At 39.7% G+C, this 21237-nt stretch overlaps 1 protein-coding gene across 9 annotated transcripts in view; it reads left to right on the top strand.

Moving 5' to 3' along the window:
• Positions 1 to 8361: 8361 nt before the first annotated feature.
• Positions 8362 to 21237, top strand: part of RPS6KA3 (ribosomal protein S6 kinase A3) — a 112819-nt gene continuing 99943 nt past the window's right edge. For 3 of the 9 annotated variants that reach the window (XM_035711678.2, XM_025438321.3, XM_025438328.3), the window contains exon 1: positions 8715 to 8848. Coding sequence is in view for 4 of the 9 variants with exons in the window: in XM_025438342.3 (XP_025294127.1) it covers positions 8780 to 8848; positions 12628 to 12669 (111 nt within the window). In the remaining 5 variants the exon portion in view is untranslated. Of the gene's footprint in view, positions 8399 to 8500; positions 8849 to 12627; positions 12670 to 21237 lie in introns of those variants that run through there. The other 6 variants (XM_025438342.3, XM_025438317.3, XM_025438334.3 and 3 more) reach the window with 6 other exon arrangements.

Raw genomic sequence — 21237 nt, 5'->3', positions numbered from 1 at the left:
GAAGCCGTCATAATACAGGCCAGAGATGGTGAGGACCTGAACTCTAGTGAGGGTGGTGGAGTAGAAGAGTTTGACAGAATCCAGATTGGAAAGCAGAATCAACAAAATCTAGCTGTCAAATCATGTGGTAGATGGGGTAAACAGGGTAGGATGACAGGATGAACTCTAGAGTTGTAATTTGGTGAACTAAGTAGCTGGTCGTGCCATAAACCACCTTGAGAAATATAGGAAGAGAAGTAGAGAGAAGTTACTTTCCAAATGAAAAATGAAATCAGCCCAAACACAGACCTCTTGGACAGAAGGAATGATTTATGAAGCTGCAGCATAATTCTTTTCACTAGAATCTAACAAATAATAGTGAGTACATACTATACTCAGGAAAAATTGCTGATATAGGATCATCTGGATTCCAGAGATCTATAAATAAAAAGCAGGAGTTATTTTATTAGCATTAAGTATTTAACCCAAAGAAATTAAATTCCAGGCTCTATTTCTAATCCATTTTTAAACATGTTCCAAATTCCTATCTATCATTTTTTTCCTATTGCTTACAGAGATGTGCCTACTATTTTAGGAAGTCCTTAATAGTGGATAGAATGTTTTCAGAAGTGAAAAATGCTGTGCAACTGTATAAGCAAAAATCTCAGTGGTTGTATTCGTTTGCTAGGGCTGCCATAATAAAGTACCACAAACCGGGGGGCTTAAGACAATAGAACTTTATTGCCCACAGTTCTAGGGGCTAGAAGTCCAAAATCAAGGTGGCAGCAGGGCCATGCTCCCTCTGAGAGCTGTAGGGGAATCCTTCCTTGCCACTTTCTGGCTTCTTGCCTCTTCCTAGCTTCCAGTGGTTTGCCAGCCATCTTTGGTGTTCCTCGGCTTGTAGATGCATCATTCCAATCCTATGTCTTTACGTGACATTCTCTCTGTGTCTCTGTCTTCATATGGATATCTTCTTATAAAGTCACCAGTCATATTGGATTAGGAGCCCACTGTACTCAAGTGTGACATTATCTTAACTAATTATATCTACAACAACCCTGTTTCCAAATAAGGTCATATTCTGAGGTACAGGATGTTAGGACTCCAATATATCATTGTTGAGGGACACAATTCAACCCAGTAGAGCAGTCTAAAGACCTATACTGAATTATGGAAAGAATAGTTTTCATTTGAAAATTATCTCCTTGGGGCGGCTAGGTGGTTCAGCTGATTAAGCGGCTGCCTTCAGCTCAGGTCATGATCCTGGAGTCCTGGGATGGAGCCCCGAGTTGGGCTCCCTGCTCTGTGGGGCATATACTTCTCCATCTCCCTTTGCCACTCCTTCTGCTTGTGTGCTCTCTCTCTCTCTGTTAAATAAATATAATCTTTTTTTTAAAAAAAAAAAGAAAATTATCTCCTTTAGCATTATTTCAAAAGCATGATATTGATTGCTCTTTGGAGAAACTGAAGCTTAGTTTCATTTTTTTTTAAATGACATTCACAGAACCTTGTTGTCTCTAGCAAGGTGAAAAAAAATAAAGAATAAGAAAGTGATAAGACATGCAAATGTATTTAGTAAAGATTGTTTAAAGTACTTATATAATTGTATTTTATGATACATTTCCCCCAAGCATTTTTCTGAACATTTTCTGAAACTAATATAGTGCAAAACATTCATTCTTTATCTGAATGAAACACTAATTATTGCTGACATTATGTATTAGAACAAAACAAGATAGTGTATGTAAACAATTTAACAGTTTGCAAGTACTCAATAGCTGTTAACTGCTATCAATATAGAGTATTCTTAGAATTGCAATGAATATTAAAGAAGTTAATACCTGTGAAACACTTATAATAGTGCCTGACACATGGTATGTACTCAATATATGTCTAGCTTTACTGTCAACATCACCATCATTATATAGGATGGCAAAGTGTCTAGGCTTTTGGGTGGTCCAGTTGGTTAAGCGACAAACTTTTGATTTTGGCTCAGGTCATGATCTGAGGGTTGTGGGATAGAGCCCCAAGTCCTGAGTCACCAAGTCCAGCTCTGCGCTCAGCAGGGAGTCTGCTGGAGATTTTCTCTCTCCCTCTGCCCCTCCCCACTGCGTGCACATGCTCGTGCGCTCTCTCTCCCTCTCTCTTTCTCTAAAATAAAGAAATCTTTTAAAAAGTATAAGACAGTTGAGTGTCCAAAACTGTGATCAGCACTTGAACTCAACATTTTCATATAGTTTCATTAGGTAGGGTTTCTTTAAATTTCATTTAAACTATAGAATTCATCCCTTATTTAGTGAACAAGTGTAGGTTATTTAAATTTAGTTTTTTTGAAATTGTGCTAATTTCTTTTTTAATAAAGGGATTTTATATGCCCCCAAAGTATACATTTTATTTACTAGTTAACAGGAACATGACTTAAAAATAAGCTACTGAAATCATAATCAGTGTGTTGTGTGATAAAAATATACTTCATCTCCAAGTATGGTAGTATTCATCTACAGTCGATTTTTCCTGCGACAGATTTGATTTGACACTCCTTCATTCATACAATTTTTGTGATTAAACCTGCAGATTTCTCAAGTATATAGATTTTGAGTTCAGTTGGTGGTCGAGGAATAGAGTTCCATTTAATTCCATAGCCTTTCTTCAAGTCACTTCCCCAGTCGAGGTCCTCTTGTGGGGCTGGTCTTACATCCAAGTCATTAAAAATGTCAGGATTTTTCTAAAGTATCTTTTCTAGTTGCAGACTCAAATGTACATTCAAAAAAACAAATACAAGCTTTTTAAAAAAAATGTAACCACAATAACAGCCATGGTCTAAAACAACAGTTCCATTAAGTTTGGGTTTGGTGTTTTTCTTTCTCTTTCTTTCTTTCTTTCTTTCTTTCTTTCTTTCTTTCTTTCTTTCTTTCTTTCTTTCTTTCTTTTTCTTTTTTTTCATAGTGATGAGTACAAACCAGTGGTCCTTAGGTCTTAGCTTTAAAATGGTTTGTGGACTGAAAAAATTTGAGAACCACTGCTCTGACCAACCAAACTAAATTGATAGTTGTAAAACAGGAATGTTTATCCTCTGAAGGAATACTTTATACAGCAATTTTTGGTTAATGTTAAAGCAGCCGTTTTTAATATCAGTTTGAAAATGAAATTTTAATGTATTATCTCCCTCTTATGAATTACTGTTCATAAACAAGAACATTTAGTGGGTCTTTTCTGTTCTAGTAAAATGTAAACTGAAGGAAAACAGTAGCTTATTAAAGCTCCAAGAATGGCTTCTCAGTTCCTTGTCAAGTCTCAAAGTCCCATAATTCTTTCCCTTCAAACAACTCTGAAACAAAATGACACCTCTAAGGAGTAAGCATTTTGGAAACCAATAAAGGAAAACATTAAAGCATGTCTGACACAGACCTCTCCTCCACACTTCCCTGTTCTTCCCATCTTCCCTACATAAGTATGAGTCAGGTAATGTTAACTTTGAATCATACATTCGTTAGTTTCTTTTGAGCATTACATAAACAAAGTTTTGATCATAGCCTATGAGGCAACTGACCTGTAATCATTTGCATTTCAACACATGTGGCTTGAAAACAGAGCAGTAAGTTACCCTACATGCTCTTTTATTTGAATTCCACAGGAAGTTACTCACCAGATCATTTTTTGTGATCCAAGAATGCACTAAAGAAATAGATTATACCATAATAAAATGCTTACACAACAATAACTTTTGAGTGAAGCATTTAAATTACATTATGTATGCAGGAATACTCCCTTTCTGAAGTTGATAACAATACCTCCATTTATTGAGTGGTTCCCTATGGGGCAGGCGCTGTGCTCAATGTGTTACAGATGTTTCCATTCAATCTTTCCATCAATCCTACCATGTATGTATTATTACCTTATTTTCAAATGAGGAAAACAGAGCTTAGTCTGCAAATATTTATTGAGCAACTACTATGTTCCAGACCCTGTTCTAGGCCATCAAGTTGAGGATTAGAGACATAAAGGAACCTGCAGTTGGGCACAGGCCTGTCTCAGCTCTTATCATGATCCCATATTGCCTTACTGAGAAGAATGTTAAAGAAGCAATTCAAGTATTTGTATCATAGAATGTCTTCCTCTTAGTTCTTTATAGATTTTATTACCATCTTTCCTCATAGGCAACTCTATAATCATTGGCCTTTATATCTGGAGGGGAACCTAGAGAAAAAGGATCCTTACATTTTCCAACATTTGAATTTTCTCAACTAAAATGTTCAAATAGATGTAGAAATTCCTGTTGTCTCTTGAGATGTGTCTCAATGAAGAAAATATTCTTTTTTAAAAAAGATTTTATTTATTTATTCATGAGAGACACACAGAGAGGCAGAGACATAGGCAGAGAGAGAAGCAGGTTCCATGCAGGGAGCCAGATGTGGGACTCCATCCCAGGACTCCTGGATCACGCCCCGAGCCAAAGGCAGGGGCTCAACCGCTAAACCACCCAGGCATCCCAATGAAGAAAATATTCTTTTTTTTTTAAAGATTATTTATTTATTTATTCATAGACACAGAGAGAGGCAGAGACACAGGCAGAGGGAGAAGCAGGCTCCATGCAGGGAGCCCGACGTGGGACTCGATCCCAGGTCTCCAGGATCACACCCCAGGCTGCAGGCGGCGCCAAACCGCTGCACCACCGGGGCTGCCCTGAAGAAAATATTCTTAATTTTTATTTGGGAACTTTAAAAACCCACAAAATTCATATACATGGAAGATATGTCACCATGTATTTTGTTTGATTACTGTCTTATGTGAGATAAAATTTGAGCCTAAGTTTTATCTTTCTTTCTCTCTGTAAAGACATAGTCTCTAGCAATTACTTTTTACTTTTTTGTGAAAAATAAATATGCTTCAGATAATGTGAAGGGAAAAAAGACTCTTCAGAGAGATGATGATGATTACACTCTATGGGTTTTCTATAGTAGTAACAAAGCTATATGTAATAGAGCAGTGAATTTTGGATATGTGTAAGAAAGAGATTGTGCCACGATCTGTAGTTAGTCATCTTGTAACTTTTCCAGACTGATGGAACTCCATTTTTTGAACAAATGTTATTTTGTTAAGTAAATGCCCATTTAAACTTCTATACAAAGGTTGTAATTATAGCAGGAAGTTGTTGGGGACAGGGGAAGTTAAATTTGGTTGTCTTGTCATACATCAGGAATGATTTCTTGGAAGTCTAGTCCAGATTTTCGACTGAGGTTTGCTGTTTCCCTTTGCTGTAGTTTCAAGTAATAACTTTCCAATATTTTGGTTCTGAGTGGGAGATTTATGCAGGAGGTGGGGCATAGAATCAGACTTTTGTGCTGGTTTTGTACCAAGGAGCTCCAAAAGACAGTGGAATGTGAGGATATCACTTAACATTATATTATGACATAAAAGGCTCAATGTGAAACTTCTAAAGGAGTGCTGTCCTCTAGAACTATAGTGCTTATCTTGACAAGTAAGCCCCATATATAAAATGTATAGTAGCTATATGAAGACATAAAAAGAAACAGGTGAAAAAAAAAAAAAAGAAACAGGTGAAATTAATTTCAATAAAATATTTTATTTAACTCAATATATTCAAAATACTATTTCAACATGTAGTCAATAGAAAAATTATTACCGAACTACTTTATATTCTTTTTTTTTGTACTGAGTTTGTGAAATCTGGTGTGAACTTTACACTTACAGCACATCTCATTTGTGACCAGCCAATCTTATTTTAATTATTTCAAGAGCCATGTGTGGCTAGTAGCTACCATATTAGCCTGCACAGGGTGATCTCTAGAGGCAGCTTCTTTGAATAACTAAGAGTTTTCCTTTCTTAAACGGGAAAGCAAAAAGTACTCCTGTTCAGGGTAATATCAACTTCTATGTTCAAATAACTCTTTTTACCACCACCTACAAGAAATATCCCCCAGGTTCATTTGATTTTCTCAAATTATCCCACCCAGAGAGAGTGGTTGCACAACTTTTGGATTTTAAAAGAAATAAATGAAAAAAAGGTTGTTAACAACAACAACAACAACAACAACAACAACAACAACAACAAAAATTCACATTTCTCTTTGGACAAAAGGAAAGAGAAGGGTGTTTTTCTAAATCAATTCACAAATACTTATCAAGTTGATCCTATGTGCAAGACGGCTGTGCTAGTGGTAGACAGCACATTATTAACAGTTCATTTCATTCTTAATTCCTGCAATATGAGTACCGGCCACAGTAACTTCGTTTTAGAAGTATTCTTCTAGTTTTCAAGGTAAAAAGAATAAAAGTTGATACCGAAATCAACTTTTCAGTATACAACTTGATTTATTACTGTGGAATAATTCGCACGGGTTAGTGTTAGACACATAATAACTGCCTCCTTAAATACAAGGTATGTTTTTACTCAAGCAAGAATCTCAGTTGTAATAACTGATCAGTTTGGTGGACCAATTTACCTTAAACTAACCAAATTGACCAACTTCTTTTCGCTATAAGGAATGGTAATATGGGTTTGCAATGTAAATGAAAGAAAGAAAAATTAGGCACTTCCTACATAAATATAAAGCAGCGCACAACTCCTTATTCTTAAACTTCTGCGAACTGGTTTTACCTTCCGGAATTACGGAGACTGTGCTGCCAAATTAGCTGAGTCTGGGTCCAGACTGGATTTGCAGCACTAGAATCAAGCATGTTGGGGGAGGTGACACAATCACGAGCTAAGTCCTCCCCACCCCCCGCCGCACAGACCACGCTGAGCCTGCCCAGATGTTGCTCAACCCTGAGCTGTCCCCCTGAGTCCAAGGCTGCGAGAGAGGGCGCACGGCGAGGACTTCCGGCCACCTCCTTGGGCCCCCTAAACAGATGGAGTCGCTTCTGGTGGCCACGAGGCTCCCGGGCCTCGAGCTTGTGCCAGAGGGCGTGCAGGCGAAGGCAGCAGAAAGATCCGAACACCTGCCTTCTTCGGGGCCAGTGAGAAACCTTGCACCGCCCGCGCAGACCTGGCCCGCCAGGAGTGGGGCTCTAATCTCAACCTCACACCTGCCTTAGGGAGGAAGACAAGGGCTCTCCAGGTGTCTGGGTCCCGGGATGATGAAAGCGAGCTGTTAAAAGGCGTGCACCGGAAGCGCAGCGGGGGACGCGAGGTGGCCGCGGGGCGTGGGAGGACCGGGACGCCTGGGCCCAGGCCTGAAGGGATGAAGGCACTGGCCTTCCCGGAGATTTCCCTTTACTTTTTTTCCTTCTCGTAGAGAGGGTTGGCCAGTGGCTGCAGTAGCTTTCCACTCAGCCCAGCGACTTTTACAGAATTTTGCCCAGGCGCACGGAGTCTGCTAGGCACCTGGCGTTGGGAACACGAGGTGGAACCGCACCCCCCACCCCCCCACCCCAGCGACACTCAGTCCCGACGCCCAGGCCTCTTCCCACAAACTCTCAGTCCTTTTGGATTCCGTTGCCGTCTGGGGATTGGTTTTCCTTAACCCAGGGCTTCCCTATCTTGGGCTGGAGGAGTTAGGACCTCCCTCGCTTTCTCTCCTCCACCCTGGGCCAGCCTGATTTTTTAATCTAATCTTTTATTTAGAGTCAACAGTGGAGCAAGAACCCCAGGCTCCTGCCAACAAGATATTTTAAAATAATTCCCCAACCTCTGCTGAGTGGGGCAGCCTCAAGGAACCTCCTTGTTTTTTTTCCTCGTGCAGATTTAGGTACCAGGGAGCGGGGACTTTGAGAGTCGAGGTTCATGCCCGAGGGCTCTGCAGACTTTGGGTGGGGGGCGACTCAAGCAAGACAAATGAATTCCAAATATTAAAGATATAACACAACTGCCTCGATTTGGAGAGCCTTGAATCAAATCGAGAGACGAACCTCCAGGGGGCTCCAGGGCACAAAGCTTACGTGTCCCCATCCTGGGGGACGTTACGGAGGAGGGGGCGGCAGGTGAGTGCCCAGCGTGTGAGCCTGGGGCGGATCCTGGCCCATTAAAGGATGTGCCCATAGACACTATGCTCCCCACAAACACCCACTGAGGAGTCAGACCGAAAAGACACCCACTCACTCCCCGGGTCCTTGACACCCGACTGCGCCCACTGTGCCTCGCCCACCTCCCTCCCCAGCTAGGCGGAGACCACTGTTCTCTACATCCTTAAGTAGCCTCCGACCTGCTCGGACCCTTAGCCTAGGGCTCCCAGCCTTTAGCTTTCATTGCCCTTCCCCTTTTCTTTCCCCTGCCGCCCGCCGACGCCCCCAGATCTCTCCGGCTCGCCCTTCCTGAAAGTAGGCGAGGCCCAGAAGCTGAGGTTGGGGCGAGGAAGGAGGGAGGAGCGAAGCGCGGCGGCCGGGGGCGTGTCTTCCCAAGCCCCGCCCCCGGGTGCGCGCGGCGGTGGCGGCGGCGGCCGAGCCTCGCTCTGAGAGACAGGTATCGCTTAGGCGCCATGTTGTGAGCGGAAGTGGGGGAGCGCGCGGCCGCCGCTGTTCTGCTGGGAGCGGGCGCGGGAACCGGCGGGGGGGGCGGAGCTGTAGTCCCGGCGGCGGAAGGAGGAGAGGAAGAAAGGGGCGAGACCCGGTGCCCGGCAGCGGCGCGAGGCTCTCGCTCGGCGCGCGGACATCTCCAGCCAGGCGCGCGGCGTTCGAGGGTCGGTGTCGGCGCCGAGCCCTCTCCCGGGCAGCCGGCGCTGGTGCTGCTGCTGCTGCCGCCGCCGCTGCTGCTGTCGTGGGGCTCGGGCGGCGACAGAGCGGGGCCGGCCGCGGGGCGGGCGGGGAGGGAGGAGGCGGTGAAGGCGGCGGGCCGGGGGGGAAGATGCCGCTGGCGCAGCTGGCGGACCCGTGGCAGAAGATGGCTGTGGAGAGCCCGTCCGACAGCGCTGAGGTGAGTGCCGCCGGGCGGCCGGGGGCTGGCGCGCCCCTCCCCTCGCCCCCGCCGGCCAGCTCCCCTCCCTGGAGCTGGCCACTTGGCCCCTTCCTCTGCTGCTCGCGTCTCCCCTCGGTCTGGGATTCCGGTTTGGGTAGTTGGGGTTGGTCTATTTGCCCTTCTCTTCCACCCGCACCCTCACCTCCCCTCCCTCGCTCGGGGGGCTGTGGTGTGGTGGCGCGTAGGGTTTGGAGTGGGCGCTGGGGCTTTGCAAGAAGCTGATTTTAATCAACTTTGCGTGGGGGGACCGGGAAGCGGAGCGGGGGCCGAAGAGGAGTTGGGAAGTTTGGCCCTGCCTGCTTGGGGGCTTCCCTGGACCCTGGCGACTTTGGAGTGTAAGGGAGGGGTATGGATTGGGTTCGCTGGGAAGCAGGGACTCCCGAGTCCGGCCAGGGGAGGGAGTTGGTGCTGTGAGTCGGGCGCGCAGGGGCCAGAACGGCCCAAGGCAGGACTGGCGACCTGTGGGGGCTTCGGGTAAGGGGTACAGGACAGCCAAGGGTTTTTGCCTTCCCCCCAGTCTGTCTGCCGCAGCGGTTTCTGCTGGTGCAAAGGAGAAAGTGGAAGCCTGAGATCCACCCCCCTCCCCCATTTCTGAGGTCGCTGAGCTCGAGGACCCCAGTCCCTAGGAGCTTTAACTTGAGTTTCCTGTCCATGGAGGTGAGAGGGTGATGTTCAAGGCGATCATTAGCCGCCCTAAAGGGCTTTCAGGTTTTCTTCGCCCGGGATCTATTCGATGACGGTCCCTGAGACACCTAACCGAGTGCCAAAAACCCAAAACAATATACCCAAACACGGCAAAACAATTTCCCCGGACACAGCCTAGCATCGAGCTTTCGCAGCCGTCCCTGTCCCAGAACCAACTCGGGGTCTGCGAAAATAATCCAGACAAGACCCATTCCAGGGCATCAGCGCTCCTCTCCGAAGTGGAAAATCAATTCCTGATGGTGGCACGTCTGTGATTCTCCCTTCTTGACTTTTTGCTATCTTCTATCCCCGCAGCGGACTTTGGGGGATTACAGGATGATAGCCTGCGTGTGTGTAATAGTTAGTGAGTGACCCCATTTCTGGAAAGCATGACTGAAACGCGGGGGTGGAATGGGGCAGGCTCTGATGAGTGGTGTACTTGGCGGCAGCCGCTGCCCTGCCGGCCTCCGCAGTGTGAGAGGTGGATAGGGTTACTGGTTACGTCAGTAAGACCGAGGCTCAGTTTGATCTGAGATGCGGGACACTTGCATTCTCGGGTATAATGGAGGGGGAGGGGAGTCAGTTCAAATTGCTTTTCAATTTTTTCCTAGTCACCTCCACCCACTGCTGTATAAAATGTTTACTTGCTCTCCTTAACGTGAGCAGAGTTGTAATAGTGCTTACGGCTGGTACTTAGTATTTTGTGACTTGGATCATATTTTTAAAATCTAAGCTAAACGCTGCTCTTCAATGGAAAAGATATTGATAGATGTTTTCTAAATATTTTTAAAAAGGAAATCACGTTTTTAAGACTAGCAGGATTACATTTAAATTTTTGTTAGCCTGTTTAATACTATCGATGTATTATAAGGAAATTGAATTTAAAATGTTTTATCATCCTTTGAATGGATAGTATGGAAATTAGTATGCAAACAGACTCTTTTCATTCATTTTTTCCTTCAGATTTATTTGCATTGAGTAATATAGCTAAAAGCTTTATAAAATATGTTCTCAAAGTGCTGACCTTGTGAAAAGAAATTGAATTGCTTTGAGCCTGATTGTTACATGCAAACGGTAACATTTGCAACTCATAATCAGTCCACATTTCTGCTTGGCACGTATCAATGTGTTAAAAAATCATTTAAAATTCCACCTTATCTTTTTTCTACATAGCATACATTTGGATAAGGAAGGCACAAAACTGATATTTATTTAGCACTTACTATATGCCAGATACTGTGGTACATGCTATTTCATTTTATCCTTCCTATGACCCAACAGAGTAGGGTTGTGATCCTCATTATTACAGATTAAGAAACGGAATATCTGAAGTTAAGGGCACAAAGATTATAAATAGTAAACGACAGAGCCATAACTCAAAGCCGAGTGGGTATAATTCATGTGCTTTGCTTTATATTAAGGTAGCTGCTTCAGATCCTTTGTGGAAAAATTCAGGGTATAAATAAATAAGCCAGTAGTTGGAGGTCATGTATTTTTCAGAAACAGTTACGGTATTATAAGCGATCGCACTTGTTAAAGCCTAGTTATTTCAGTTACTGTCATGGTTTCCAGAACCTGGCAGATAGGATTCCACAACTTGCCATTTTCAAAGAATTTTCTTGATATTCTGGCATAAGATATGTCACAGGGAGCTGGAGTTGCCTAGATTAATTTTTTAAAGATTTTTTAATGGCCTTTAGATATTTTGTTGCCTTTGGTGGTTCATCTGTTTCAAGTAAATTACTTCTGATACAATTTTGGAAATTGAAGCCAGCAAGGAAAAGGTTGAGAATTTTCATTCAGAAGTCTAATATTGAACTTAATATTATGTCTGCTATTATGCCATCTCCTCCCCCAGTAAGTTCTTAATAGAAAGTAATTATATTTTACCAGAATAAAGTCATTTTTTGAAAGATATTTACTTGAGTAAATTCATCGAAATTTTTTCTTTCTGGGCTAAAAGGTGTCAGGGTTGGTCTCTATAGAGATTTACATTTGTGGTCTGATTCCTAGTAGATTGTAAAATCTTGAAAGGAGAGCCTTTTTTTCCTTTGTATTCTCAGCACTTAACACAGTGCCTGGCACATGTATATTATGAATCCAATAGACATCCACTGAGTGAATTATGATGGTCAGGAATAGGGTGATTATCAATGTTACTTCTGTTCTAATCATTTTAATCTTACATTGAAATATGAGCAATCTTAAAAACCTGAGTACCTCACCGAAAATACAAGGCAGTTTCTTCATTCCTTTACATAGCCTTCCTGCTTTTAAGACCTCACATGGGTCTCATGGTGCTCAAAACAAAAAAACCCTTGTGGTTAACTCAAACATGGGTCATAACATGATAGGCTAGAACTAGGCCAAATGTTTAAAGAAGCAAATTTAGGATAATAAAGGAAGTACTATGTAAGCAGTCAAGGTTAGTACAAGATTAAAAACAAAATAGTGTCCTAAATAGTCTAGGTGAATTCACAACTCTTTAGTGAGTTATTTAAAGATGCTAGTATGTTTTTGAGTGTCTGACGGTTTAGGAGACAGATATCAAGGAATTGTGACTATTCTGTAAATTCCTTGCCACTGCTGTCAGAGATAACATTTACTAGATCATAAGCCTGACCTAAAGTGACACTTTTTCTAAGTTTTCAATAAAGGATAAATGATAGTAAATGTAAATAAGAACAATTTTAATTAATTTAGCCTTAATATACTTAAGGTTATTTTTGCTTTATAGAAATGTGCTGTATAAAAATAGCCACCTTGAATTGTTTTAAATAGCAAGTACCCATAATGCATTAAAATATTAATTATATAAATATTTTCTTTATAAAAAATGAGACCCTTGTGTTGGAAACCATCTTCAGTGAATGTGCATCCATTTTTATCTTCAAAGATTGTATTGGATTCTGGAGTATTTCTACTATATTGATATTAGGTTTCTTATTTTTATCTGTAGGGAAATACATTCTATTGAAGTATGATCATTGATTTTGAAAAATGTTTTATTAAGTTTCTTTTCCTTTTCCTGTTTCATTTCTATCACCTTTCAGGTTTTTTTCTTTCCCCCAAGTGAAGATCTGAGGAGAGGACAGGTATTGTTACATGTCAACTGTCAATAGTAACTGTGACACATTACTGAGCACTTCATTGTTTTCAGTGATTATGATATTATAAGATGTCAGTTTTTGTTCAACTAAAATTTAGGAAAGTTTGCTTTTTTTGCAGCTCTTCCTATACTAATTGGATTGATCCAAAATGTGAAACTTCTTTGGTACATTTAAATTTTAAGATAAAGAGATAAACCTAAAGAAACAAGTATAGGCAGACTTTGCCTTTTCTTTAGTATGTTTCTGGAAATTAAAATGAGTATATCCTATTTTTATTTAAGGAGACTGGCATAATTGGGATGTGCACTCTTGACCAAGGACATGATAATTGGTAAATTATAGATAAAAAAATATAGTAGATCATTTATCGAAAGTCTGAATTGCAGAATTGTAAAGATTTTTTAAAAATTTATCACACACTAAAAAATTCATATCATTGTGATCATTGACAAGATTTGCTCTAGAGTTCCATACTCAGGGACATGTGATATAGCAGGCTGTGAATGTTGGGTGATGTCAAGGGCGCCAGTTTCCCAGTGCAGACTGGATGCTTTAGACCCAGTGATCCAGATTACAGTGTACAACAGTGACATTTTGGTGGTCTCTTGGTAATGCATGAGTGTTATAGAGCTCAGTTGTTTATGTGTTTTGATGGATAACAAGTTTTAAAGCATTGGAATGCAATTGTGCAAATCTATATTATACATGCAATTCCCCAATTCACATAATAGAAAATAAAAACAACCAACTGCAGTTTTATATTTGGCATTAAATGTCTTCTTCTACCCCACTTCAGATTTGCTAGTTTCCTGTGTCACTAATCTGGAACAATTAGCAGATCTCACATATTCCAGCTTATCAATTTAATACCAAGTAGCATAAAAACAAAGATAAAACAACTGTAAATGTTAGTTTTCTGAAACAGATTGAGGATAAAATGTATCCATTTAAGACAACTATTATTTTATACATTTGGCCTATTTTAAGCCAACACATTAGTTACTAGCAATTCAATATTTCAGTTTTACTTACCTCCTTAAAATTTAGAAGGTACTTTGTAAGATAATTTGGATGTATGGCAAAGTGTTGGAGCCATAAAGACCTGGGTTTGAGTCCTGGCTCTGCCACTTAATAATTTAGTGATCTTATGCAAATTGGTTAATGTCTCTATGCTTCAACATTCTAATCTGTAAGATAGGGATGAAATAATACCTACCTCATAGGGTTGTGGTGAGAATTAAGTGAAATGATAATATATATAAAGTATGTGGTTCAGTGCATGGTTTAAGTGTCTAATAAATAATATAATGAATCTGTCTAACAGAATTGTGTGAGGAAGTTCTGTGTTTTTCCTCTGGGGTAATTTTTTCTGAATCAAGCAGAACAATTAAAAGTGATTTGTTTGATTGATCTGTTTAAACAGCCATTATTATATCTGAATATAATTATAAGGATAAGGTAAATGCGAATCTCTTGAATCTGTCCCTTTTTATATTGTTCCCCTCTTCAATATCATCTTTAAAGGGGAAAGACAAAGAACGTTTGAAGAATATGTGTGGAAGAAGGAAGAAAGCAAAGTTAATGTTCACATTTCGACATTGGTCAAATTGGAAGGCATCTCACAGTCCATGGCATGCGATTGTTTAATTTGCAGTGTTTCTTTCCCCTTAGGGATATATAATAGTATATTTTACACATGATAGTGTCTTACGATTGGTGAAAGCTGGTGTATCCTAGATGTCAACTTCTTGAAGGAAGTATGTCCTTGAAGACATGGATAAAGTCAATATATAGTGTTAATAAGTAGAATTTTAACTTACTTTCTCTAAAATATACCAAAACAAAATGTGCACACCTTTTTATATTTTAGGATAAGTCCTATTAATTTCACTTTTAGGGACAGAAATTAATATGTCACACCTCCCTCCCCATTACTCTAAATACATTTGTTTTGGTTATTTGAATATGCCACAAGTAACTGGGTTTTCCTGTCTAGAAATAAAATCCTTTGGATTTGGTCTTTTATGTGGTATTTGTACTTAAAGAACTTGAAATATGATATACAGTATTTTTAACTGAGAAGTCTCTGGAAATGTTAAAGATGTATCTATGCCCCAGCAACCATCTCTGTCATGCAAAAACAAAAACGAAACAAAGGAGTGTAACATAATCAAATACATGTGGCAGTTATAGAGGTAAATAGTATTTGGCCAATGTCTTTACCTCATAACTTCTTAGAACTTTTAAGATGATATTTGTACATGCTGAATCTGCAAAAAAGATATAGCCCACATCATTTGAGACTTCATGTCAAAACCCTTTTTTTCAACCATCTATTGAAGTCTCAAAGGACACAAGTGCTTTGCAGAACAGTTTGGACACTGATAACTATAGTAACATGATCCAGTATTGCCTGCAAATGAGCTGTTATGTTTAATTGTATCAAAGCTTTTTTTTATGTCAAGAGTTTTTCATTTTGAATTGAAATCTTTTAAATTGTACAATTCTCCATCTTTTTTTTAAGATTTTATTTATTTATTCATGAGAGACAGAGAGAGAGAGGCAGAGACCCAAGCAGAGGGAAAAGCAGGCTCCATGCAGGGAGCCGGATGTGGGACTTGATCCCGGAACTCCAGGATCATGCCCTGGGCCAAAGGCAGGCACCAAACCGCTGAGCCACCCAGGGATCCCCCAATTCTCCATCTTATAATGGACTAGACATTTAAATATAAAAATTTATTTTTTTAACATTTATTTGAGAGACAGCAGAACAAGAGAGAGCATGAACTGGGGGGAGAGGGAAGGGGCAGAGGATAAGGGAGAAACAGACTCCCCACTGAGCAGGGAGCCCAACAAGAGGGCTGGATCCCAGGACTCTGGGATCATGACTTGAGCTGAAGGCAGACGCTTAACCAACTGAGCCACCCAGGTGCCCCTAAATATGATTTATTTATTTTTTTTAATTTTTATTTATTTATGATAGTCAGAGAGAGAGAGAGAGCGAGAGAGAGAGAGGCAGAGACACAGGCAGAGGGAGAAGCAGGCTCCATGTACTGGGAGCCCGACGTGGGATTCGATCCCGGGTCTCCAGGATCGCGCCCTGGGCCAAAGGCAGGCGCTAATCCGCTGCGCCACCCAGGGATCCCCCTAAATATGATTTAAATGAAAATTTAAAATAACTTAAACTTTTTATCCCATATTCTGAAAATTAATGGTCATATTCTACCTTAATATCAAGCTAATTGCCTCTGTTAAGTGGCCTGTACATTGACTTGCTCTGTAATTTATATCTCAAATTCATTATTTTTAAAAACTCTTTTATCATTTGGAAACTTTATGTTGCCATCAATCTGCCTATCTCTCCCACTCTCCTTTTTAAATTAATCGCTTCTAACTCACAGTTACTAGAAAATATCTAGGATTACTGATATTTTGATAGTCATTTTTAACTTGGGAACCTTGTTACTCCATCTTAAAAAACAGTTTACACTCACAGCTTACCAAATAATGTAAAAGAGCATCCTCACCGTTTTTGTGATCTCTGCTCATTGTATACACATACCTCTGGGGCCAAGGGTGTTTGGACATACTACCTATTAATAACAGTGTTTTATGCTTCAACATAGAGTGACCAAATGGCTCAATTACTGGCATTACCTATTCTGCGTATTTACCTTCCTTTCTGGAAAGTATCAACTAGAAAGGAATGTGAATAAACTAAAGAACAGGCCTACAAAACAGAAAGCTAGCCTACTGCCCCACCTGGAGTCAGGTCTCCACATGGTCTTTGGAGGGTTTTTTTCCCCATGAAATAGTGCTAGTTTCCTGACTGTTAGCTACCCTATATTTGTGTGTAAATCCAAAAGCGCTTTTATACTTCCTATCATTCTTTTCCTTTATTAGTATAAATAGAATTACAGCAGTAGCATAACTTGTCAGGCTTCCCAATATTCACTAATATACCCATGGTATATTACATACCTTAAAAACTAGTTATGTTTAATCCACCATGTAAATTGATTTTTATAATCTTCTGTATAATGATGATCTCATCTTCAAACTTGACCTGGTCATCTAGATTTCTGTGAGCTTGCCTCTAATCCTGTGGTCCACAAAGCTTGTTATAGGAAACTTGGTTCAGTCATTTGATATGTGTTAGAAGCAGATGTTAAATTGATAGCCTGAAGCAAAAGATGATTTTGACATAATAGATTGAAGTGTGTCTCACATATAATGTTTTGGTAGAAAACTCTCCAGAAATCTTGTAGAATCTATACTAAAAACTTCAGATATTCTAATTTTTTACATTTAGGAGCCTGAAAATAAGATAAAATAATAGTAAAGATTAACTTAAAAAAAACCCCATAACTTCTAGATCATCATTGTTCAGTAGCTACTAGCCACACATGGCTATGGAGCACTTGAAACGTGGCTAGTGTGGCTGAGGAACTGAACTTTAAATTTAATTTGAACTATTTTAAATTTAAATAGTCACCTGTGGCTATTGGCTGCCACATTCAACAGCACAGTTCTAGATTATAGGATTAGTACAAATTGAACTTTTTTTCCTATACTGGTGTTTTTCAGCTTTGCTTTGTTATTTGTATTTTGAAATTAATAGGCTAAAGCTTTTTCTTTCTTTCTTTTTTCTTTTTTTTTGTACAATTTTTTTCTCTGAGCTAGGTGTCGTCAGAGTCCACACCACCACCACCATCTTGCCTGTGGTGGTGCGTTAGTTTCCTTTTTTTTTTTTAAGATTTTATTTATTTATTTATTTATTTATTTATTTATTTATTTATTTATTCATGAAAGATACAGAGAGAGAGAGAGAGAGAGAGAGAGAGAGAGAGACAGAGACACAGGCAGAGGGAGAAGCAGGCTCCGTGCAGGGAGTCCCACATGGGACTTGATCCCAGGACTCCAGGATCACACCCCGGGCTGCAGGCGGCGCTAAACCGCCGCCGCGCCACCAGGGCTGCCTGCTAAAGCTTTTTCTAAATGAAAGAATATTTACTATGCTTTTTCAAATTATGTTTAACCAGCTTTGTTTTGTTCTTCACCTACCCTGAAGATTTTTATAAACCCTATTACATGGTATGTGCCCCTCAAATCACCATTCTGCACTTTCTACACTTTTGCTAGCTTTCTAGTGACATTTCTCATTCAATGATAACACCAAGGACTGGGGAAATTTAGCTATCAAAAAATGTTGCATTTTGTTAACTATGCTGTGCTAATTAATACTGGAAAAGTGGATTGATACATCTTGTAGATTAGCATTTACTGAATGTCCTCTGTAACTAGACACCGTCTATATCAACTTGAATGAGGTAGACATAATTCTTCTCAACCTACAGATAGGGAAGCTAAAGCCTGGAAAGGTTGAATAAGCTGCTCATGGTTGCACAACTAGTTAGTAGAGGAGGCAGGAATCAAACCCTAGTCTCAGATTGCAAATTTCACTGATCTTCTGCTAAACTGCCATGCTTGAGTTGAGAACAGCATGTAGGTGAGTGACTCATTCTAGATGTAATCTCCTACAGGGGAGAAAGCTTCTCTGTGGTTTGCCTGAGAAGATATTTTTATGGGAATGTATAGGTAGAGTTAGAAAATGAAATCGATTCTACTCTCCAAATACATTGTGGGTTAAATAGGTTTTTGTGACCTGGCCTGAGAAATGGGGTTTGTAACATTGTATGACATAATGTTTTGGGATTTCTAAACAGGTGTCTTACATGTGAACATTTGAAACAAAAACTATAGTATTTGGAAAAGGGGAGGGGACTGTCCAGATACTAGTTAACAGTCTTCATAAAGTAGTCCTCAGGTGTGTGCTTGGGTAACTGTGTTCTGTTTTTGAATTGCTGCTTATTAAATCATTACCTCTTTATATTTGCATCTCTTTAGAAAAATCTATTTGACACTCCCTCAAAGTGTCAGAAAATAGGATCTGAGTCAACCTGAAAAAGTTACGGTTATCTTGCTACAGTATAAAAAAAGGAAACTTAAAGTTTACATGGTCATTGGTGGTTTTTTTTTTCCTGTTTAGGTTAAATAGCCTTAATTAATCATTTTTAAAATTGAGATATGATTTACATACCACAAAATTCACTCTTGTATACAATTCAGTGGGTTTTAGTATATTCACAAGGTTCTGCAACCATCACCACTATCTAATTCCAGAACATTTTCATCAGCCCAAAAATAAATCCCATACTCATTAGCAGTCATCCCTATTCCTTCCTTCCCCCAGCCCCTGGCAACCAGTAATCTACTTTCTCTGTAGATTACTTATTCTGGACATTTCATATTAATGGAATCATATAATATGTGGACTTTGTGTCTGACCTCATTCATTTAACAATGTTTTCAAAGTTCATCCATGTTATATCATGTATCAGTGCTTCATTTTTATGGCTAATATTTTACTGTATAGATACACCACATTTTGTTTATCCATTTATCAGTTCGTGGACATTGGGGTTGTTTCCACTTTTTGGCTATGGTAAATAATACTGCAATGAATATTTTGTATTAAGTTTTTATGTGAACATATGTTTTTTATTCTCTTGGGTATGTACCTATGAGTGGAATTTCTGTGTCATATGGTAAGTCTATGTTTAATATTTTTGAATTACCAACAAATTGTTTTCCAAATTCCTTGAACCATTTTACATTCCCACCAGCAGTGTATGAGGATTCTAGTTTCTCCTTATCCTCATCAACACTTGTTACTGTCTTTTTCATTATAGCCATCATAGTATGTGAGCAGTGGTATCTCATTGTGGTTTTGATTTGCATTTCCCTAATAACCAAGGGTGTTAAGGGTCTTTTCATGTGCCTGTTGTCTATTTGTATACATAATTAATTCTTGTGCTTATTTTTTACTGATTTGGAGACTTAAATGGAGTTTTTGCATTAATGCTGTTAATAGAAGATCCTTGTCTATGTTATATTGTATACAGACCTTCCTGGAGTTAAATAGGATTATGTTCCATCATAAGTTGGAAATGCATTTAATGCACCTAACATACTGAGTGTCACAGCTTAGCCTACCTTACCTTTAACATGCTCAGAGCACTTATATTAGCCTAGAGTTGGGCAAAATCCTCTAACACAAAGCCTATTTTATAACAAAGTGTTGACTAGCTCTTGTAATTTATTTAATACTGTACTGAAAGTGAAAAACAGAATGACTTTAAGTGTATTGGTTGTTTATCCTCATGATCACATGGCTGACTAAGAGTGCTATTCCTTACCACTGCCCAGCATCATGAGAGAGTATCATACCACCTATTGCTAGCCAGGGAAAATATAAAAATTCATTGTGGTTTCTACTAGATGACGTTAAATCACTTTTGCACCATTGTAAAGTCAAAAAATTATAAGTCAAACCATCATAAGTCAGGGACTACATAGTTCTTTAGAAAACTTAGTTTCAATCTGTGTTTTCAAAAGTTTTTTTTTATTTTTATATGTGATAAATTCAAAGTTTTTCCTAGAACTCTGGTTTTCCAACTGGATCAGTAGAGCCCTATGTTCTTTGGAGATATCTTATGTTACCTCATCACCTGGACCATCCCTTTTCCCAGCCAGAGTAGAGTTTCTAGAGGAACACAACAAAGAGTTAATGTTAATTATAGAAAATTATGGCAAGAAAGCAACTATTGAAGCAGTGATATTTTTCATTAGAGTCTTCAGTGTTGTTAAACTATTCTATAGTTTCTTATTTAAAGCAAGAGTACAGGAAATAATTGAAGATCAATTAAAACTGTATGTTTAGACTCTCCAAAGTTAAATATAAGTCAATAGATAAATGATTTTTTTTCCAAGAATCCATTTCTTAGGTTCAGTGAGATGTACAGGTGTTTCATTTAAAGAAGTAGGAAAATACAAAACAAAACCTTCTTGCCTCCTTTCCTTCAAGTTCCTCCTGGTTATTGGTATAATTCAAGAGGAATAACTATTACAATGGATGTTGGTAGCAGTAAGGAAGGTTACTTAAAGAGAAAAATGTCACAGACAAATTAAAAATAAGATTTCCTGGGGTACCTAGCTGGCTGGTGGTGGAACATGTGACTCTTGATCTCAAGGTCATGGGTTCAAGCCCCACATTGGGCATGGAGCCTACTTTAAAAAAAAGGATTTCTTTTGGATTATTAAAAAGAGCTCATAAAGGAGTTTTTTTTTAATTTATTTATTTTTTATTTGAGGGAAAGAGCACGTGAGAGATAGCATGAACAGGGGGTAGGGGCAGAGAGAGAGAGGAAGAAGCAGGCTCCCTGCTCAGCAGGGACTCGCCAGGACTCTGGGATCATGACCTGAGCTGACGGCAGACGCTCAACCAAGCCACCCAGGTGCCCCATAAATGAATTTTAAAGTGAACTTTTCCCCTTGGCTGTTTGAGTGTGTTGAGGATATTACTAGGTAATGATGAATGAAATATGATTATTTCCTTTGGAATATTATAGTTTAAAAGTACTGAGGTGGACAGGCAGTTAAATAACATGAAGCAAGCTAAATTAGCCAGGAATGTTACAAATAGATATAATT

The sequence above is a fragment of the Canis lupus genome, chromosome X (assembly GCF_003254725.2).
Source record: "Canis lupus dingo isolate Sandy chromosome X, ASM325472v2, whole genome shotgun sequence".
NCBI lineage: Eukaryota > Metazoa > Chordata > Mammalia > Carnivora > Canidae > Canis > Canis lupus.
This window is presented reverse-complemented; position numbering and strand designations above follow the sequence as displayed.